At 38.4% G+C, this 20,281-nt stretch overlaps 1 protein-coding gene across 1 annotated transcript in view; it reads left to right on the top strand.

Moving 5' to 3' along the window:
* Positions 1-20,281, top strand: part of Col4a1 (Collagen type IV alpha 1) — a 903,940-nt gene that overhangs the window by 847,571 nt on the left and 36,088 nt on the right. Inside the window, exon 36 of the mRNA XM_090402880.1 lies at positions 2,069-2,224. Coding sequence (XP_090259006.1) covers positions 2,069-2,224 — 156 coding nt within the window. The remainder of the gene's footprint in view (positions 1-2,068; positions 2,225-20,281) is intronic.

Below are 20,281 nucleotides of genomic sequence, written 5' to 3'. Positions count from 1 at the left end.
AGAAGAGCTACCAGACGAATTAGATTTTATCAAGGTGATTTTTTTTCCTCCCAAGACTACATCTCTGATTCAACCTATGGATCAGCTGATAATTGCAAATTTTAAAAAACTTTACACAAGGGCACTTTTTACCAGGTGCTTTGAAATGTGTGAGGCTACCAACATAACCCTAAGAAAATTTTGGAAGGAAGAATTCAACATTGTCATAGCAATTAGGCTAATTGTAAAGGCTTGGCAAGAAGTAACAATGAAATGTCTCAAAGCATCATGGAGGAAACTGTGTCCTTCCTATGGTAATGAAGAAACTTCAGATGAAGGACACAAATTGGTAAAGGATATTGTGGCAACTGCTCATGATCTTAACTTGGAAGTAGAGGAAGAAGATGTTGAAGAATTATTGGTGATGCATGACCGAAAACTGACTACTGATGAGCTAAAAGAACTTTTCAAGCAGCAATGTGAAGAAAAGGAAATTTCATCTGAAGATGAGGATGGAGAGAAAGAACAAATTACGACTGCTGAAATCAAAAATGTTTTGGCAAAGTGGGAGGAAGTTCAAAATGTTGCTACGAAATGGAATCTGAACAAATCAGAGGTTATCTGAACTGCAGATCTATTTAATGAAAAGTCCATGCAGTTTTTCAGAAACATTTTAAAAAAGAGGCAGAAGCAAACAACCCTAGACATGTTTTTTACAGGTCCAGGTCCATTTGTCAAAAAACTCCGAAGTGAGCTCAATTGTCCTTCTGGTGAAGATCAATAATTAAAAACTGTTTTCATGAACAATTCATTTTATTAATGTGAATTTTTTTTGTAGCAAATACATATATTGTATAATAAATAAATGATATTTACCATATTTTTATGACATTTTAAATGAGTTTTATCTGCATTTTTAATATGTACTATGGTTGTGGGGAGTAGCCAGAACAAATTAATCGATTTTCAATTAAATCTTATGGGGAATCGCACCTTGGATAACGACGGTTTTGTTTAACGATGGTAATCCTGGAACGGATTACCATCGTTAACCAAGGCACCACTGTATTTTAATTAATTTTACATTTGTGTTTAATTTTTTATCTATTATTATTGTTTTCTTTTTTTTTTTTTTTCCCACCAAAGTTCAGGCTAGGGTAAACGATTAACAAAGCGTTTAGATTTTCTTACTTTTATGTGGTGCCATGTAGCTTATGTCCTGTGCATATGTATGTTTTCCTGATAATGACCTCAATACAGAGATTGAAACATCGAGTGTTATTTTCATAATTATAAGTAAATTATTTCTCCAACATGTGTGTTTTTTTCCATAAATGCTTCACGATGGAAGCGTTAATGTTTAATGCAGCTATTGGGATTTTCATGGTTACCTTCCTCTGTGACATCATGCACACGTGAAACAGAGGTGTGAAGTCATCTGCAAACAACCTGTTTACTGGTAAGAGTATTGTGCATAGATTCACAGCACCACATTGCAGTCTCTTGAGACTTATCCTTGAAACTTTGCATATGAAGTATCTTCATGGCTAACTACTTACATAATGAGAACACATGACTCCACTGTACATTACCCTAGGTGTCATTTAATGCACATATAAACAAATATACACAACTTGGATGTGCATCACTCTGTCACCAGTTCCAACCTTTACTGAGGTCTCATCACCACTGGTAGTCATGACAATACTTCATTGCATAAACTTTTATTTGTTTACACTCCCAAATTGCATTTTTGTGATTTATAAAATGCTGTAACATGTTTTACTTATTTTGTTCTTTATGCTGCTTTAATTTGTATTCTCTAACTGCAATGAACATAAGATACTTTTTTTATCATCTGCACAGATGAAAAAAAAAAAAAAATGGTATGGTGGTGTTCCTGCAAACAAAGTGTTATAGCTGATAGTGCCATTTGAGAGGTACACTGTATACTCTTGTAACTCAATACAAATATATTAACACAAATTGAATTTTTAATTATTAAAAGAAATAGAAAATCATTATTTTATACGAATAGTCTTGGAACATAAATAAAAAAAATAACTTCTTCACTTGCTCTTGGCTATAGGACCAAAAGGTGACACAGGAATGAAAGGAGAAAAAGGCACAGTACCACCATTAAGCCTTTTAAGAGGACCAAAAGGTGAGCCCGGTGTTAATGGATTTATTGGAGAAAAAGGTCTTCCTGGACCAAAAGGTTTTCCAGGTCCACCAGGATTTCCAGGTAATTATACTAATATTTCTATAAAAAGATATCTTATTTTTTGATCATTGTATTCATAGATGTTCAAAGATAATTTCACTTCTAGGTTCTCTTTTATGTGTAATTTGTAAGGCTTAATAAACTTGCACTAGAAGTTTAGCAGTAGAATAACGTAGCACATTAGTAGAATAAAGAGTGAAATATGAATGAAAACATAAGAGTGGCGAATGTGGAAGACTTGAATGATTATGAAGTTTTTGCAGATGGTCTTGATTGGGAGGATGAATGGTGAGTAAGCGTGACTAACTTGCAGAGAGAGAGAGAGAGAGAGATGAGTTGAAAGAAGAGTTGGAATGTCTGGGGAATGAGATGTGAAGTATCAAAGATGAGAGTAGGCCAATGGAAGAGATGAATACAAGGTGAATCAGAGGAAGAGTGAGAGAGAGTAATGGGAATGATAGAATAGGAGAGAATAGAAACAGTAGAAAAGAGGGAATGAGAGAGAGGTATGGGAATGATAGAAGAGGAGAGAATAGAAACAGCAGAAGAGAGGGAAATGAGAGAGAGAGGTATGGGAATGATAGAAGAGTAAAGAATAGGGGCAGTGGAAGAGTAGGAATGAGAGACAGTTATGGGAATGATAGAAGAGGAGAGAATGGAAACAGTCAGAGAGAGGAAGTGCTGGAACCAGGGATAGAGTGATGCCAGGACAGCAGGTAAGTAGGGGAAACCCTGAGAGAAAGGGTTAGAGGAGAGTTAGTGAGGGATGTAGGTGAGCAATCAAGGAACAGAGCGGTAAGAAGTGTGATGTATGGAGATCCGATGATCAGTGGTGTGCACAATAGGATGCCAGAGGAGTGTTTGCCTGGAGGAATGATAGAAAGTGTGGCTATGGCAATTAAGCAGGGTGAAAGGGTGGATGAAATGATTGTGATGGTGGGCACGAAGGACTAGAGAGGCAGCATAAATCGAGTGGCGATAGATCTGAGATTCATGCTTGAGGTTGTACAAAAGAAAACACAGAGAGGAAAGATAGTGTGTGTTACCCAGGTATGATAATGAAGAGTGGTAATAATGAATAGCATAACAGCCAGAATGTGTCAGAAGAGAGGATTGGAATATGTGGATGCTTGGAGGGAATTTCAGAACAGATAGGAACTGTATGCGAGAGACCGCTTACATTTGAATGAGGAAGGATGTAGCCATCTGGAGAGATTGCCGTTTTCTGAATGAGTCATGTGTCAATGCAGGTAAACTAGAGTTCCCAGGGTGGATGGTAGCAGGGGTGGCCTCTTGTGGTAACGGGTGCTTGGGGGAAGTGGGACGACATCAGGTAACACTGAGTCCAGTGGGGTCTGGAGGGGATAATGATAAGTATAGAAGCAGTGACATTTTTATGCTTTATATGGCATAAAGGAGATGAATTGGTGGCACTGATAGCATCAGCCAGGCCAAAGATTATTGAGGAATAGAAGCAGCAGGGTACACCATTTTTTGGCAGGATAGGAGGGGAAAATGTGGTGGTAGAGTACTGCTTATGATAAGTGATGACTTATGTCCTCTAAGAGTGGAGGCTTTGGAGGGAAGTGACACTAATGGTTTTGAAAGCATATTGTGTGAAGTAAAGGTGGGGAAAACAAGATATTTACTGGGGTGTTGCTACAAGCCAAGGAATACAGAGGGTGGGAAGAAGATGTTTAGGCAGTTGAGCTTGGCAAGTGCAAGAAGAATGATTGTTATGGGAGATTTTAACTACAGCAGTATAAGCTGGGAAGAGGAAAATGCATATGGTAATAAGGGAATGAAATTTCTAGAATTCTTAAGGGACAAATGTCTTAGGCAACATATAATAGAGGGAACAAGAGGTTCAACAGTTTTGGATCTGGTCATAGCATCAGAAGAGCTGATAATAACTGAGATAGCATCCCCCCCCCGTTGCCACAGTTGGAGAGAGTGACCATGTGGTTTGGACATAGAGGATATGAATAGACATGCAGGAGTATCAAAGAAAAGGGAATGTATGTGGAATTATAAGGCAGGTGTTGATAACCACCTTACTTGTCATTATGGGTCAAATACGCATCTTCATATGCTTCATATCCATCATATATTTCAATGTAATATCAATGGTATTACAATTTTAATATGCACTTCGCATCCATGATAACATTGATGTCTATAGATGTCTTGGCCGGTAGCATGGATTATAGTCTTAGATCTTGGGGAAGTTCGATGGAGGTCAGAACTGGAAGGCCAGAATATCATTAGTGCTATGGAAATGGTGAAGGAATATTTGTTAGCAGCAATAGTAAGCTGTATTCCACGAGTGAAGAAGTGGACACAATTTGGTGTAAAGTGGATACACAAACAATATCAAATAGAAACTGCAATTGAAAAAGAGATTATGGAAGCGATATTAGGAGAGGGATGTATAGCAGATGCATGAAGAATATAAGACTCAGGCCAGGAGAGTGACTAGTATGGAAGGCAAAACGGGAATATGAGAAGAGATTGGCACTAGGATAAAGAAAATCCTAGGGAATATTTTAGCTATGTGGTCAGTAGAGGAGAAATGATTGCGGAAATATGACATTGCTGGATAAAAATGGGAATAGAGTAACTGATGCAGAGGGCATAGTGGAGTTGTTCAATGAACACTTTAGTGGAGTATTTCATCCTTGAGAAGATGGTTTTAATACTAGAGGGATAGGGCAGGTTCAGAGTTTAGAGGTGCAATAGGAGAGTGTGTTTCAAATACTGAGTACTCTGGATATCAGTAAAGCTGTGAGATTGGATGGTATTTTACTATGGGTTTTGAGAGAATGTGCTAAAGAACTAAAGAACAGCTCCATTGACCCTGGAGCAATATAATAAAAGTCTGGCTGTAGGAAAGGTACCCAAGGAATGGAAGGAAGGTAAGACAGTGCCGCTGCACAAGGGCTGTAGCAGACTGGAAGTGTCTAATTATAGGCCAGTTTGTGTGTTATCAGTAGTTATTAAGGTCTTGGAAAAATTAGTGAGGGACTATATACAGCACTGGGCAGATGAGGGTAATGTTATCTATGAGAATTAACATGGATTTGTTAGGCATGCTTTTTCTTAAGTAATATGATTGCCTTTTATAATAAAGTGACAAGACTAGTTGATGAGGGGAAAGGCATATACTGCCATATTTTTGGATTTTGCAAAGGTATTTGACAGGATGCCGCACGATAAGCTGATATTTAAATTACAGCACATGGATTTTGATTACGGGTTTATCAACTGGATTTAGGATTGGCTTTCTGATAGGTATCAGAGAGTTGTGTATGGTGGCGGCAATATCAAGGAAGCAGAAGGTTACAAGTGGGGTTCCAAAGGGCTCAGTACTAGGATCTGTATTGTTTAACCTTTATATCAATGATACTGTCAATGGATTGCAGGTGGATATTTAATTGTTTGCAGATTATGTTAAGCTGGAAGGGTTATTAGTAATAGTGCAGATGCAGCAGCCCTGTAAGAGGATTTGAATAAACTAGACAGATGGGGGGGAAAGAATGGGGTGTCGGTTTAATGCAGCAAAATGTGAAGTCTTGAAGTTTGCTATACATCAATGAGAGGCTTATACTCGATTGGAGAAGCTGAAGTGAAGGAAGTAGGGGAGGTAAGAGATCTGGGGGGTGATGATCAATAGAAAACTGAAATTCAGGGGGCATATTGGAAAGGTGGTGAAGGTCACCCAGAGGATTGCTGCAATACTGAGAAGGATGCTGACCTGTAGAGATAGAAGAGTTATTATTCCAATGTATAAGATCCTGATCAAATCACACTTAGATTATTGTTCTCAAATTTGGTCCCCAGGATTTGAAGGGGATAAATTAACTGTGGAGAGAGTGCAGTAGATAACAAAGATGATTTCAGGACTGTACAATGTTAATTATGAGGATTGGCTGAGGGAGTCCAGACTGCAGAGGTTGGTGGATAGAAATAGGAGATGTGATATGATCAAGACTTTCAAACTGTTGAGAGGCAGTTACAGGGTGGACACTGGGGAGTTCTTTCACTTGGTGGAGCAGTGGGAAAGAGCGATGACAAGGGGCCATCCCTGGAAAGTACGAAAGGAAGCTGTAAGCAAGAGGATGGTGGAACCGTGGAATGCATTGCCTGATAGAGTGGTGAGAGCAGGAATGGTCAATGAGTGGTATGATAGACTTTGTGTTTCCTAGGAAGGCCCTCTCGCGATGAGTCTCTTGAATCCATGGAGGTCTGAATAATAATAATAATAAAATAACAATAAGTTATACATAAAAATTAACTGAAGCTTTGAAAAGAAGAAATAAACCAGTATCAAGAATAAATAACAGTTGTTATCACCAACTTATTATTTTCTTGACCTCCACAGAGTCACAACATTGATCGTAAGAGGTCAACAATAATCAGTACAAAATCGTCCGCGAGGTTAGCCTAGTGGCTTTGCGCTTCACAACCATATGCTTGAGGAAGGAGTGTCCTAGGTTCGATTCCCGTCAATGACTTGAGGAGCTTAAGGATCTTCCTCGGCCATAGCCAAGCTAGACAGTCTTGGGCATGGAAAGCAGGGTTTTTTCTGCCAGTTTATCTGGTGTTTTTCATCCCGCAAGCAGGCAAACCGGTCTGAGGACACACGGATTACAGTCACTAATACTGACCCAGCCATAGGTCTGATTCATCAGCCTATGCCAGTTCTGGAGCCCGGATAAAATTTGGGAGGACTAGATGGTACCGTGAATTCCCGTAAAAAGGGGGAACACAGTATCATCACATGGAATTTATTTATTTATTTAGTACAAAATCTATCATACCACTTCTTAAATTCATCCACAGTATCCAGTTTCACCACCCTCTCAGGTAGTGCATTCCATGCTCGTACCCCACTCCATGCAAAAAAAAAAAACCATCTTACTCTTTTACTCACTACTTTCTTTGGAGTTCCACGGATGGCCCCTTGCCTTTGTTTTACCATATGAAAAATCTCCTCAATATTAATATGATAACACTTCAATAGTTTAAATGTCTCGATCATACCCCCCCCCTCATCCTTGTCTTCTATCAGTCAAACTATGCAGTCTGCATGCACTCAGTCTGTCTTCATAATCAACATTGTACACTCCTGATATCCTTTCTGTAATCCATCTCTGCTCCTCTCACTACTTCCTTTTGTAACTTCAAGGTTACTACATCCCTTTCAAATCCTAGGGGCCAGATCTGAGCACAGAAATCCAGATGTGGTCTGATCAAAGTTTTATACAATGGGAATACCATCCTTCCTTTCATCTCTTATAGTCAGTGTCCTCCTCAATATTGCAACAATTCTCTGAGATTTCTTTAGAGCCTTTGCAATATGTCCTCTGATTTCAAATTTCCATCTAAATCATCCAATATTCTATGAGTTCTTACCTATTTCTCCCAAATCTTATCAACTACAGAAGAAATACAACATGCCTATAGTTTGATACCATCTCCATTTTACTATCACTTTTATGCAATGGCACTATCTTACCCTCCTTCCACTCTCCAGGAACCATTCCTACTGCAAGACTTTCGTTAAACAGCCAAGTTAATTACACAGCCAGTTCCACAGCACATTCCCTTAAAACGTAAAATTCCATCAGTATTCCAAATACTTAGTGTACTCAGTATTTGGAATACATTCTCCTCATTCACTTCTAACATTTCACTAATCCTTATTCTAGAAATAAAGCATGCTGAACCAGGATGGAACACTAATAAAATGATGGTTAAATAGTTCAACTGTCATCTGCATTGGTCACCTGAGTCCCAAATCCTATATATTAGCAAAGTAATCCATCCACAGTCATTTTTCCTGCTACTCTGCACAGCGAAAAATCTCTTGGGCATTCTTCATTAATTGCAGTGCTAAGCCATTAGTGTTGTTTTCACTGAGATTCTCTACCCTGATAGGGCACAGTTCATCTCTTATCATGAGTAACGCTCTACCACTACCATGTTTACCTTCTCTATCCAGCCAAAATTTTGCTATACCTTTCGATTTCTATCCCTGTTAGAACATCCTGCTGAGTTACTGAAGTTTCACTAATACCAACAATCTTTGGAGAGACTGAGTCACTCAATGCCACATATTCATTCCCTTTATTCCTAATGTTATACTATAGAATTTGTATGCAGAAAATTCAGTGCATTGCCAGCATTCTTATAGCCGAGATTACTCCCCTCATACTCTACCTGTGTTTGCAATACAGTGTATACCCTCTCATTTCTTAAGCCAGTATCCCCACATAAGGCGATCCTTGCTATGCATCACCCTTGTAATTCTAGTTTCCCAGTCCTGATACACTCACTTGCTCAAAAAGCAACAATCTCACCAAATGCCTGTATTCTGCATTCAGATGTAATCCACCTCTCGCATACAGCTCTCTTCTGTCGTCAGTTGCACTGTATGAATCCACATATTCCAGTTCCTACACATTCTTGCTATAATCCCATTCATTATAACTGCTCTTCTCCTCCACTCTGCATTATCATACTGGGGGCAACACACTCACTCTTTCCTCGTACACATTTCTGCTCTGCTATCCGTAATATTAACTTCAAGCCTTGTACTACATGGCTCACACTACCTCTCAGGTCATTGTACCAACCATTACTGTCATCTCCTCTACATTTTCATCCCTCTTCCCTGCCATTGCAACACTCTCTATCATTCCACCCAGCAAGCACTCCTCTGACTCTCTACTCTGCACACTCAAATCATTGAATCTCCATACATGATACTTCAAGCAGATTTATTCATCCTTCTCTCACTGGCATCCTTGACTCTTTCTGCTTCCAATCTCTCTCTCTCTCTTCCCCCCCCCCATCTCTCCTAGTTTCCCTCTCTTTCCCTGTTGCTCCCTTTCTCACACCTGCTCTCATTCTTCTCACACTAGCCAACTTCTCCATCCTTGTAACCTCTTCATTCACTTTCCTGAACTCAGTCTTTATTCTTTCCATCTCCTTTCTCAGCAGTTTGATTTCTCTCTTTCTCCACACATCCTACTTTCAATTGACAATCACACACACAATCATGGCCATCAGACAAACCATCTTCCTCTGCCACACTGCCCAGAGTCAAATCCATATGTACATCTTTTACCTTCTCTTCGCCCTCCACTACTAGTACACCAAATGATTTGATGAGTAAAAAAAAATTAGGTTGATAGGGATTTGAGAAAGTTGTTTCAAGAGATGAAGAATAATAGCAAAGTTGAGAAAGTGGCTTGTTTTACAGATATGCAATAGCAGGCTGAGAAGGAGAACAGAGCAATGAATGGCTGAACTGTATGAGACAAAAAGGTGTGCAATTTATGAATATATGGAGTTAAAGTTTAAAGTAGCTGGGCTGCATTTGATTGGGCTTGATGTTGGATATTTGCAACAACTGTTGTTTAATGAAAAATCAAGTCAATTGAGATAGGATAAAGTTTTTGGGGGGGAGGAAGGAGTTTGAGAACTGTGAGAAGCAGGTTGTGGAAGGTTATTTAAAAGGTACATAAAAACATGATTATACAAGCAGTTTAAGCAGAGGAATGATAGTGGCATTCATGTGAAGGAGTAGATGAGTAAGAGTCTTCAAATTTTTGCTGATGATGCAAAGTTAGGTAGAATTATCAGGAGCATTGCATGTTAATTCTCTAAAGGAAGATTAGGATACACTTTTAGCTTGGACATATGAGAGATTGTAGTTTTAAATGAATAAATGCAAGGTGCTACCTTTTGGGGTGCAGAGATATGTACTGTGTACTGTATTGGTGGAGCTGTGCTATGAGAAGTAGATGAGATTCAGGATCTTGTGATTATGGTAGATGGTGAACTAAAGTTCCAAGGACATGTTGCAGGTGTTACAAAGACTACGTCGTATGCTGCTATGATAAGTATAATGAAATTTACTAATTTCATTGTGATATGGAAACACTAGAGAAGATCCAAAGATGAATGACCAAAGTGATATTGGGATTCTGGAGTGTTGGTTATGCAGAGTGGTTGAGGTAATGTAAATTACAGAGTTTGGTAGATAGGAGGAAAAGAGGAGATACGATAGAGACTTTCAAGTTGGTTAAGGGATTTTATCAGATTAATAACAAAGCGAATAATAAACAAAATGAACAGTAAGATGGGAAGAATGAGAGGCAATCTCTGGGAGATGTGTAATGATGTGGCGATGAAGGGTGCAAGAAGTAGATTTTTTACAGACAGAGCAGTTGGTAAGTGAGTTGAATGCATTGCCATAGCACATTGTGAATGCAAGTAGTGTAAATGATGTCAAGGTTCAATATGATAAACATGTTGCTGGTTGAGTGGATCCCTCATGATTAGTCTACTGACTCCATGGAGGTTACTGTGATAATAATAATATACAAAGCAAGCAGCAAGATGGAAATTGTCTTTGGATATTAAACAAAACTAATGAGCTTGCCACATGGTTCATGGATTTGTATTAAGAAGAGTTTGATTGGTTCAAGTTGGTTGGTTGATCAGAACTAAATTTAGTCTTATTTTGTAAATACTGTATTTACTTGAATATATTCAGAGTTTATTTTTCACTAGGTTAGACTATAATAAATTTAGTTTAATCCTTTATCCCAGTGAGAGCAAACAAAGTTTGCACCTGAAAATATCTTCAGGACTGAATATAGTGTTGTCCTATCTTACCTGGGTAAGTAGTACAACACCAGGCAACTCGTAGCAACGGTGGAGCAAGCTACCAACACTCCTATCCCAGTATCTCCCATAATGCAAAACACATCTCCTTGCAGATATGTATACTGTTATGCATTAAGGGATTGGCCACTACCCAGACTAGTTTTGACCTTTATTGAGGTCTCTTCAGTGGGGGCCAGGCCTAGAGTTGGAGATACCAGGCAGAAGCAGTAGCAAGGTCATCTTTACCTATAGGAGTTGCCAAAAGGTTTGCCACCTTTTTTTATTAAATTACTCTGGATTTAGAGAAAGATGTTGAGAGTTTATTTTTCACTAGGTTAGACTATAATAAATTTAGTTTAATCCTTTATCCCAATGAGAGCAAACAAAGTTTGCACCTGAAAATATCTTCAGGACTGATTATAGTGTTGTCCTATCTTACCTGGGTAAGTAGTACAACACCAGGCAACTCGTAGCAAAGGTAGGACAACATAGGTAGGAAAATATCTTCAGGACTGAATATAGTGTTGTCCTATCTTACCTGGGTAAGTAGTACAACACCAGGCAACTCGTAGCAAAGGTAGGACAACACTATATTCAGTCCTGAAGATATTTTCAGGTGCAAACTTTGTTTGTTCTCACTGGGATAAAGGATTAAACTAAATTTATTATAGTCTAACCTAGTGAAAAATAAACTCTCAACATCTTTCTCTAAATCCAGAGTAATTTAATAAAAAAAGGTGGCAAACCTTTTGGCAACTCCTATAGGTAAAGATGACCTTGCTATCTCGAACTCTGGGCCTGGCTCCCACTGAAGAGACCTCAATAAAGGTCAAAACTAGTTTGGGTAGTGGCCAATCCCTTAATGCCTAACAGTATACATATCTGCAAGGAGATGTGTTTTGCATTATGGGAGATACTGGGATAGGCGTATTGGTAGCTTGCTCCACCTTTACTACGAGTTGCCTGGTGTTGTACTACTTACCCAGGTAAGATAGGACAACACTATATTCAGTCCTGAAGATATTTTCAGGTGCAAACTTTGTTTGCTCTCACTGGGATAAAGGATTAAACTAAATTTATTACTTGAATATAATTTGCCCTCGCATATATCTTGCACCTCTGATTTTACTTCACAAAAAAAGAAATTAAAAGTTTCGTGTGTACCTCTGACACGAAAAAAAGGTTAAAACTATAAGAAATAGATAGTGAATGTTGTTATGACAGAAATGGTAAAAAAACTTTCATATGACATATGTGACAGTTATTCCTGGCGGTCTTACACCTTGTCTGCAGCCCTTGGATGTATCGTCAACAAACTATTCAAGGACTACATACAAAGATTCTACACAGAGTGCATGGCAGCCGGTGGCTACCACCTGACTCCAACAGGGAAGATTAAGAGAACATCATTAGAATTGTTGTGCAACTGGATTTTGAGAGCTTGGGACATGATTTTGCCAGAAATAACTGCCAAGAGTTTTTAAAAACCGGCATCTTAGATGCCCTGGATGGGAACAAAGAACCCCTCTACATGTTTGGGTAGATTGACAATGCACACGAGGAAACCACTCTCGAGACCGGGAGTAGCAATAGCAAACAGTAGATTCCTGGTAAATCATACCCATTTTCAGTTTTTTTTTAAATCATGGTGATCTTATGATTCCAAAATGATAAAAGGACAGGCAATAATGAACAGTTTGTTTTAATTACAGAAGCATTGTAGCTAAAGATTCAAATATGTCACATGATGAAAGTGAGAGTAGCCAATCGTGTAAATAACATTGATAATTAAAATTTAAATGCATTAATTTTATAAATGATGTGAACAATTTATTTATTCATTCGTATGGGGATTTCCCCTTTCTTTCCTGTCCATTAGGACAGGTTGAGCCCATTTAATGAGGGAATAAGTGTAGGTATTTTATGACTGTATATTCGTGTGTGTATGGGGCCAGTTTGCCTGTTTTTTGAGATGAAACATTCAAGTTTTAGGGTGAAAAACCCCTCCACCTCCATATGAGACTTGTTAACTCATTTTTAGCTGAAAGAACCCAGATAAAGGTTCCTCACTTGACTCCAATAGGGAAGATTAAGAGAACATCATTACAACTGTTATGCAACTGATTTTGAGAGCTTGGGACATGATTTTGCTAGAAATAACTGCCAAGAGTTTTTAAAAACTGGCATCTTAGATGCCCTGGATGGGAACGAAGAAACCCTCTACATATTTGGGTAGTTGACAATGCATACGAAGAAACTACTCTCGAGACCGGGAGTAGCAATAGCGAACAGTAGATTCCTGGTAAGTCAAACCCATTTTCAGTTTTTTTTATATCATGGTGATCTTATGATTCCAAAATGATAAAAGGACAAGCATTACGTAATGAACAGTTTGTTTTAATTACAGAAGCATTGTAGCTAAAGATTCAAGTATATCACGTGATGAAAGTGAAAGTAGCCAATTGTGTAAATAACATTGATAATTAAAATTTAAATGCATTAATTTTATAAATGATGCGAGCAATTTATTTATTCATTCGTACGGGGATTTTCCCCTTTCTTTCCTGTCTATTAGGACAGGTTGAGCCCACTTAATGAGGGAATAAGTATAGGTATTTTATGACTGTATATTCATGTGTGTATGGGGCCAGTTTGCCTGTTTTATGAGATGAAAATTCAAGTTTTGGGGTGAAAAACCCCTCTACCTCCATATGAACCTTGTTAACTCACCTTTAGTTGAAAGAAACCAGATAAAGGTTCCTCATGTCATGGATGGGAATCAAACCCAGGTCTTTCCAACCAAAGGCTTCATCATGTGAGCAGTTAAAATTATAATGAATGCTAAGGATTTAATTATAAACGCTATAAATTATTTAATTATAATTTATTGTTTTCCTGAAAAAATTAAGTTTTCAAAAATCCCCACATATATCTCGCACCACAATTTTTTAACTTTAATTATGAGGGAAAATGTGCCAGTTTATTTGAGTAAATACAGTATAAAGGGACAGCTCCATTAATAAATAAGCTGGCTATTTTCAGCTTACTATGTATATATGTATAGTGCTCCCACTGATGAGACCTCAATAAAGGTCGAAACCGGTCTGGGTAGTGGCCCCTTGCCTTTAATGCAAAACATCATATATCTCCTCCAGGAGATGTGCTTTGCATTAAGGGTAAATATTAAGGTTAGTGATCAGAGCTTATTCTACTTTTACCAAGAGTTGCCTTGGTCTTGCACTACTTTGAGGGTCAGCTAGACTTCCAATACATGCAGGCACAAACTTGACTTGTTTGTCTGTTTGCTAACTTGGGAAATGGAGTAAAACCAGGTTTAAAATAGCTTGGTATTTTTAACAAAAAATATATATAGTGTATATATATATTTTAATAAAAAGATTTAATGACTAAAACCAAGAATAACAGTAAGGCTTTATTGAAATAAAAACGTAACTAGTTTCGGCTTTTGACAGCCTTCTTCAGGTGTCTTCTAAGAATAGGAAACAGTAATAAAAACACTGAAGTTTAAAACTAAGAAGCACAGGAAAAATTGCAGTACATGATTGACATGAAAAAACATTGTATTTACATTTAAGTTGTTCTTACAAACGTGGCATTGTTTGTTGAGTATTAGTTAATCATATTAATTAAACACTGTAAAACTCCCATTTACATAGGTCTGGGGATAAGAAAATGTAAAAAAAAAAAAAAATTTTTAAATAAAACAGAACTTTCAGAGAAAGTTTCTCACATGCCCTCCTGTTCACCTTCTACTCTTTCTATAATCCTTTTATATTAATCTGGTTTTTGGGCCCTGCTGTTTATCTTATTTGTTAACCAAACTGTATATGGCCAACTATTATGCTGCTGATTCAAAGTTGGAAAGAGTATAAGAAAACGTAATGATAGGCTTTAGTGTTAATGGTTATTCATATTACACCTTGATGATGCCAACAACAGAAAAACAAAATAAATAATTTATTGAGTTACTAATATTATGCTGAATTTCAAATTTTTCAAATTCCATCATTTTCAAAGCACAGATTATAATGATAGGAAAACACACAGCATTCACTTAGATTGTGGTAGAAACAGTTCAAATTGTAACTGTAAAGGAATTAAATTAATGTCCTATTGAAGGCACTCTAGTAGCTCAATAAAAAAATATAGTTAATTCACTTAAGTCAAGCTAAATGTGGTCTTTGAATGACCACATTTAGCTTTCTGTCAAGTCTCCCAGATCATTAACCTCTCTTTAAAAACATAGAAACTACATTTGTTTCATTTGTGTGGCAATTCAAGATTGGAAGACCATGCTGTGGATACTTCTTCACACAAGAATAAATGGAAGAACAAAACTGTGCTACATAGACTATTTAGACTTATGTACTGGTTTAAACTCATTATTAGGTTTGAGGTTTCATGGAATAAATACATCACATATAAATAATTAAACACAAGTGTAATTGATTATATATTTTGTGTGTCACTGAAACGTCAGAGAAACAATATTAAAATTGCAAAAACATACACAAAAAATGCACAAAACAATAAGTGGAAAAATTAGACTGAAAGCGTGAAGTCCTATCAGAGCTGCCCTATATGGGTGCTGTTGGGAAGGAGGCCTAAGAATTAAAGTTTGCCAAATCTTGAAAAGTTTAACATAGCCATATTTATTGAGATTTGATTGGATTTTTAAATCCAATCAAATCTCACTGGAAACTGGAATATGAGAATTTATTACTAAATAAATCTTTAGATTTATTTATTAATAAATTGGTTACTGATTAGGAAAAAAAGAATTTTTTTAAAATTATTTTGTATAGGCAGCACCCCCACTTAAAACTTCACGGGCCGCCACTGGTGCAAAATATCCAAGACATGGTCAGCTAGACATGATTGACCACACTTATGGTGGGAGATGTTTCTCTGATGGGGGAATTTTATATCTATAGAAAAAGAAAATACTAACAGCCTGCCTTTTCAAGATACTTTAATCACATGTATTTCCAATGGCTCTCTCTTTCTCGGTTTACAGAAATCCCACCCACACAAGTAAATATTATTATTATTATTATTATTATTATTCTTATTACGAGCTACTCCAGGGAGTCCTTAGACTCATCGAGGGAGGCCCTAAACATCATGTTCACACAACTGTTCAACATTCTCACAGTACCTATCATACCTTGCCTTGAACTCGCTCACTGTCATAGCACCCACAACAGACTCTGGCAGCTTATTCCACTCATTTACCACTCTAAAAGTAAAGAACCCAGCTCTAACACCCCTGCTAACCATGCTCTTGCCCAGCTTCCATGGGTGTCCCCTAGTTCTCCCACCACCAGTCCTGATCTCAAAAATATCCTCTGAATTAATCCTATAGAATCCTTTTAGCAATTTGAATGTCTCAATCATATCTCCCCTTTTCCGCCTATCAACCAGTTTCTGCAACCCACAAATCTTCAACCTGTTCTCATATGGTTCATTCCATAGACCTGCTATCATCTTAGTCACTCGCCTCTGGATCCTCTCCACCTCCTCCCCATCAAGAAGGAACCGAAGTGACCAAATCTGGGCACAGTAGTCGAGATGAGGTCTTATCAGGGCTCGGTACAGAGGTACAATAACTTGTTTTTCTCTGCTCGTCAAGGTATTTTTCAACAACCAAGTGAGTTGATGAGCTGATTTAGCTACTTTCGCAATGTGCACCCTAAACTTCATCTCCCTATCCACCAACACTCCCAAGTCCCTGGCCTCATCAATCTCTTGGAGTACAGTTCCACCAATGTGGTATACTGCTGCTAATCTTTTCGCTCCGAAATGCATAACCTTACATTTTGTGACATTAAATTGACATCCATTCTCCTTAGTCCAGAACTCCAATCTATCTAAGTCACCTTGCAAGACTTTGACATCTTCTGCATTCATTATCGCCCTACCTAACTTTGCATCATCAGCGAACAAATGAACTGTCCCACTTAGACCCTTCCCTATATCATTAATGAACAGATTAAACAGCAGTGGTCCAAGAACAGAACCCTGTGGCACACCACTAGTCACAGGCCGTCTTTTGGACTCTACTCCTGAATAAACTACTCTTTGATATCTCTCCATCAACCACCCAGCTATCCATCTCACCAACCCTATATCCATTCCCATATGTTGTAGTTTACGGATTAGAATTCCATGTGATATCCTGTCAAACGCCTTTGCCAGGTCCTGCAGTATCACTGTAAACCCATTTCCCTTATCCAGTTCAGCCGTCACCTTGTTATAAAACTTGAGCAAGTTACTGAGGCATGATCTACCCTTCACAAAGCCATGCTGTCCTCTGTACAGTATCTCATTTTCATCAATCCATTCCTGTATTTTTCCCTTGACTACTTTCTCCAAGACCTTGACAACGACTCCTGATATGCTGATCGGTCAGTAATTTGCAACCATAGTCTTGGATCCTCCTTTATGCAGTGAAACTATTTTCCCCTCTTTCCACGCCTTCGGGACCAAGCCAGACCCGAGACTCAGATTAAACAACATGGTCAAGGGCACTGATAATTCCTTAGTCGCTTCATGCAAGACCCGTGCCGGTATACCATCCAGTCCCACAGATGTATTCACATTAAGGTTCTGTAATAGACTATTCACCTCCACTTCATTCATCACAATTCCCGTATAAACTAATGGTTCCTTCATTTTTTCAACGTCACCACCTGGATGATATACTTTTGCAAAGTGCTCGCTCAGTAACTCCACTATATCGACTGGTTCAGTGAACTCTTTACTATCGTCATTCCTTAAAATCATTTTGCCATGTACCGTTTTTTTCTTGCTTACAGCATATTGAAAGAACTGTTTGGGATTCTCTTTTGCTTGCATAGCTAGTTTCCTTTCATAATCGGCTTTTGCTGTTTTTACCAGACTCGTTACCCTTCTAGCCTGCACTTTATACCGTTCGTGTGCTTGCAGGTCACCCCTTTCTTTAAATTCCCTCCACAGTTGTTTCTTTTTTTGCAGCTCAAGCTTAATGGTGTTATTCATCCATTTAACCCCTAGCTTGTTTTACTATTTGGACCCTAGGTATACAATCAGCCATAACCTCCTGTAAATGCTCCTTGACCACTTCCCATGCTCTATCGACGTCCAGCCCTTGCAGTTGTACATGCCATGGCACTGATCCAAGCAATCTCCTAAGCTTGTCATACTTGCCAGCACGGTAATTCCACATATACCCTGTCTTAATCACAAATTACACACCTTTAGCCACCTCCCAGGTCAAGACCTTATGATCACTCTCACCAATAGGTGGCAACATGGTCATATTCATTACAGTCAAATTCTGAGATGCAATTACCAGGTCAAGCACTCTCACACCCTAGTATTTTCAATTACATGCTGTTTCAGATAGTTATCCCTTAATAATTGAATAAAATCCATTTCCTTCCTCACATGTGTCCTCTCCTCCTTCCAATCAATGTTACCATAGTTGAAATCCCCCATAATAATTACCCTCCTTCGACTCATTTCATCAATTTGTTTATGCATACCATCTCCACCATCTATTCCATCACCTGGTCTATAGCAGCACCCAACTGTATATTTTATTCTGCCAGTGTCAATCTCACACCAAATAGCCTCAAATGAGCTCCTTTCACTATCCTGCAATACTTCAATTCTCCTTGGCTGCAGTTCATCAGCTATCATCAATAACACCCCTCCCCCAATTTTATTCTCTCTGTCCCTCCTAAACACACTATAACCTACACATTCTATCCCACTAACTATATCATCTTCCGTCAGCCATGTTTCACTAATGCCAATAACCTGTGGCCAGGAAGAGCCAATCAAGCCAAAAATTCTTCCTTCTTGTTCCTAATACTCCTGGCATTAGTATACATGAATTGCAGTGATCCCTTTGTACCACCCTATCTTGATGCGTTATTCTAAATGTCCCATTCCCATTTTTTGTCTTTAGTGCTGGCTCAGGCACATTATATACATTTTTACACTTAACTGTCTCACTGATGTCTGGATATCCACTCCCCCCCCCCTCCTTGGTAGTTCTAGTTTCCCTGGTTCTGCACATCCATTTTCACTTCATTCAGCAACACTTTTTCTAGTCTCCGCACACCAAGTCCATTCAAATGCAGGCCATCCATCTTGTATAAGTCCTTTCGCCCATCAAAGTCATTCCACACATCCACGAATACCACACCACACCGTCCGCATAACCTGCGCATAATGTCATTTGCGATTATGGCCCTCCTTCTAAACTCCTCTCTGTCATACCGCGGTAACAGACTCACCATTCTAACTCTGTCACTCTTTTCTTTCGCTACCTTTAACAATACTTTCAAGTCCTCTCTCATAAAAAATTTATCACCTTTCAATTCATTCGTACCCGCCACAATTATTAATTCTTTCACCCTCTGTTTTTGCACTCTAATACTCTCACTTACGTCCTTAAATTTCGCACCCGGTAAGTACGATTTAGTTACACTCCCGTCTATTACTCTTCTTAATAACGAGTCACCATACAACACTCTTTCCTTCATTTCGGAAACTCTCCCACGCTGTTTATTTACGTTAGCCAAGACTTTACGTTAATTTTACTTTACGTAAAGCCAAGAATTTACGTTAGCCAAGTTATACACAGACTTTCCCATTCTGTCTTCCCCTCCAATCTCTGTTCTGCCTAGGCTTCCCTTAGAGCTGAACTCTCCTTTATTCACCAGACATTTTTGTCCAATGGTTACAATGTCAAAAAGATCAACAATTGAGGGTGACCAACCTCATCTGAAGTTGGTCACCCTCATCCATTCTCCCAAGGATCTTCCAGGTGTTGACAAAGTTCCTTGTTCTTGCAGCTTATCATATTATGGTCATTCATGCTGAAAGTGTATCTTATTCTGAAGAGACTCAACATATACTCACCCATTATGGTGAAGAAGGCAAAACTGGAATATGAGAAGAGATTGGCACTAAGATGCAAAGAAAATCCCTGGGAATTTTTTAGCTATGTGGCCAGTAGGAAGAGACATGATTGTAGAAGAATGACATTATGGTATAAAAATGGGAATAGAGTGAGACTGATGCAGAGAACATAGTGGAGTTGTTCAATGAACACTTTATTAGAGTTTCATCCTGGAGAAGTAAGTTTTAATTCTAGAGGGATAGGGAAGGTTCGAGGTTTAGAGGCGCAACAGGAGAGTGTGTTCCAAATACTGATATTAGTAAAGCTGTGGGGCTGGATAGTATTTCACCATGGGTTTTGAGAGAATGTGCTAAAGAATTGACAGCACTGTTGACCTGGCTTTTAATAAAAGTCTGGCTATGGGAAAGGTACCAAAGGAATGAAAACAAGGTAAGATAGGAGAGAATGACTACTATTTGGGTTTT

The sequence above is a fragment of the Typopeltis vanoorti genome, chromosome 13 (genome assembly GCF_054136105.1).
Source record: "Typopeltis vanoorti isolate ZY-2024b chromosome 13, IOZ_Tvanoo_1.0, whole genome shotgun sequence".
Lineage (NCBI taxonomy): Eukaryota > Metazoa > Arthropoda > Arachnida > Uropygi > Thelyphonidae > Typopeltis > Typopeltis vanoorti.
The sequence above is the reverse complement of the archived record's forward strand: the minus strand, read 5'-3'. Positions and strand labels throughout refer to the sequence as shown.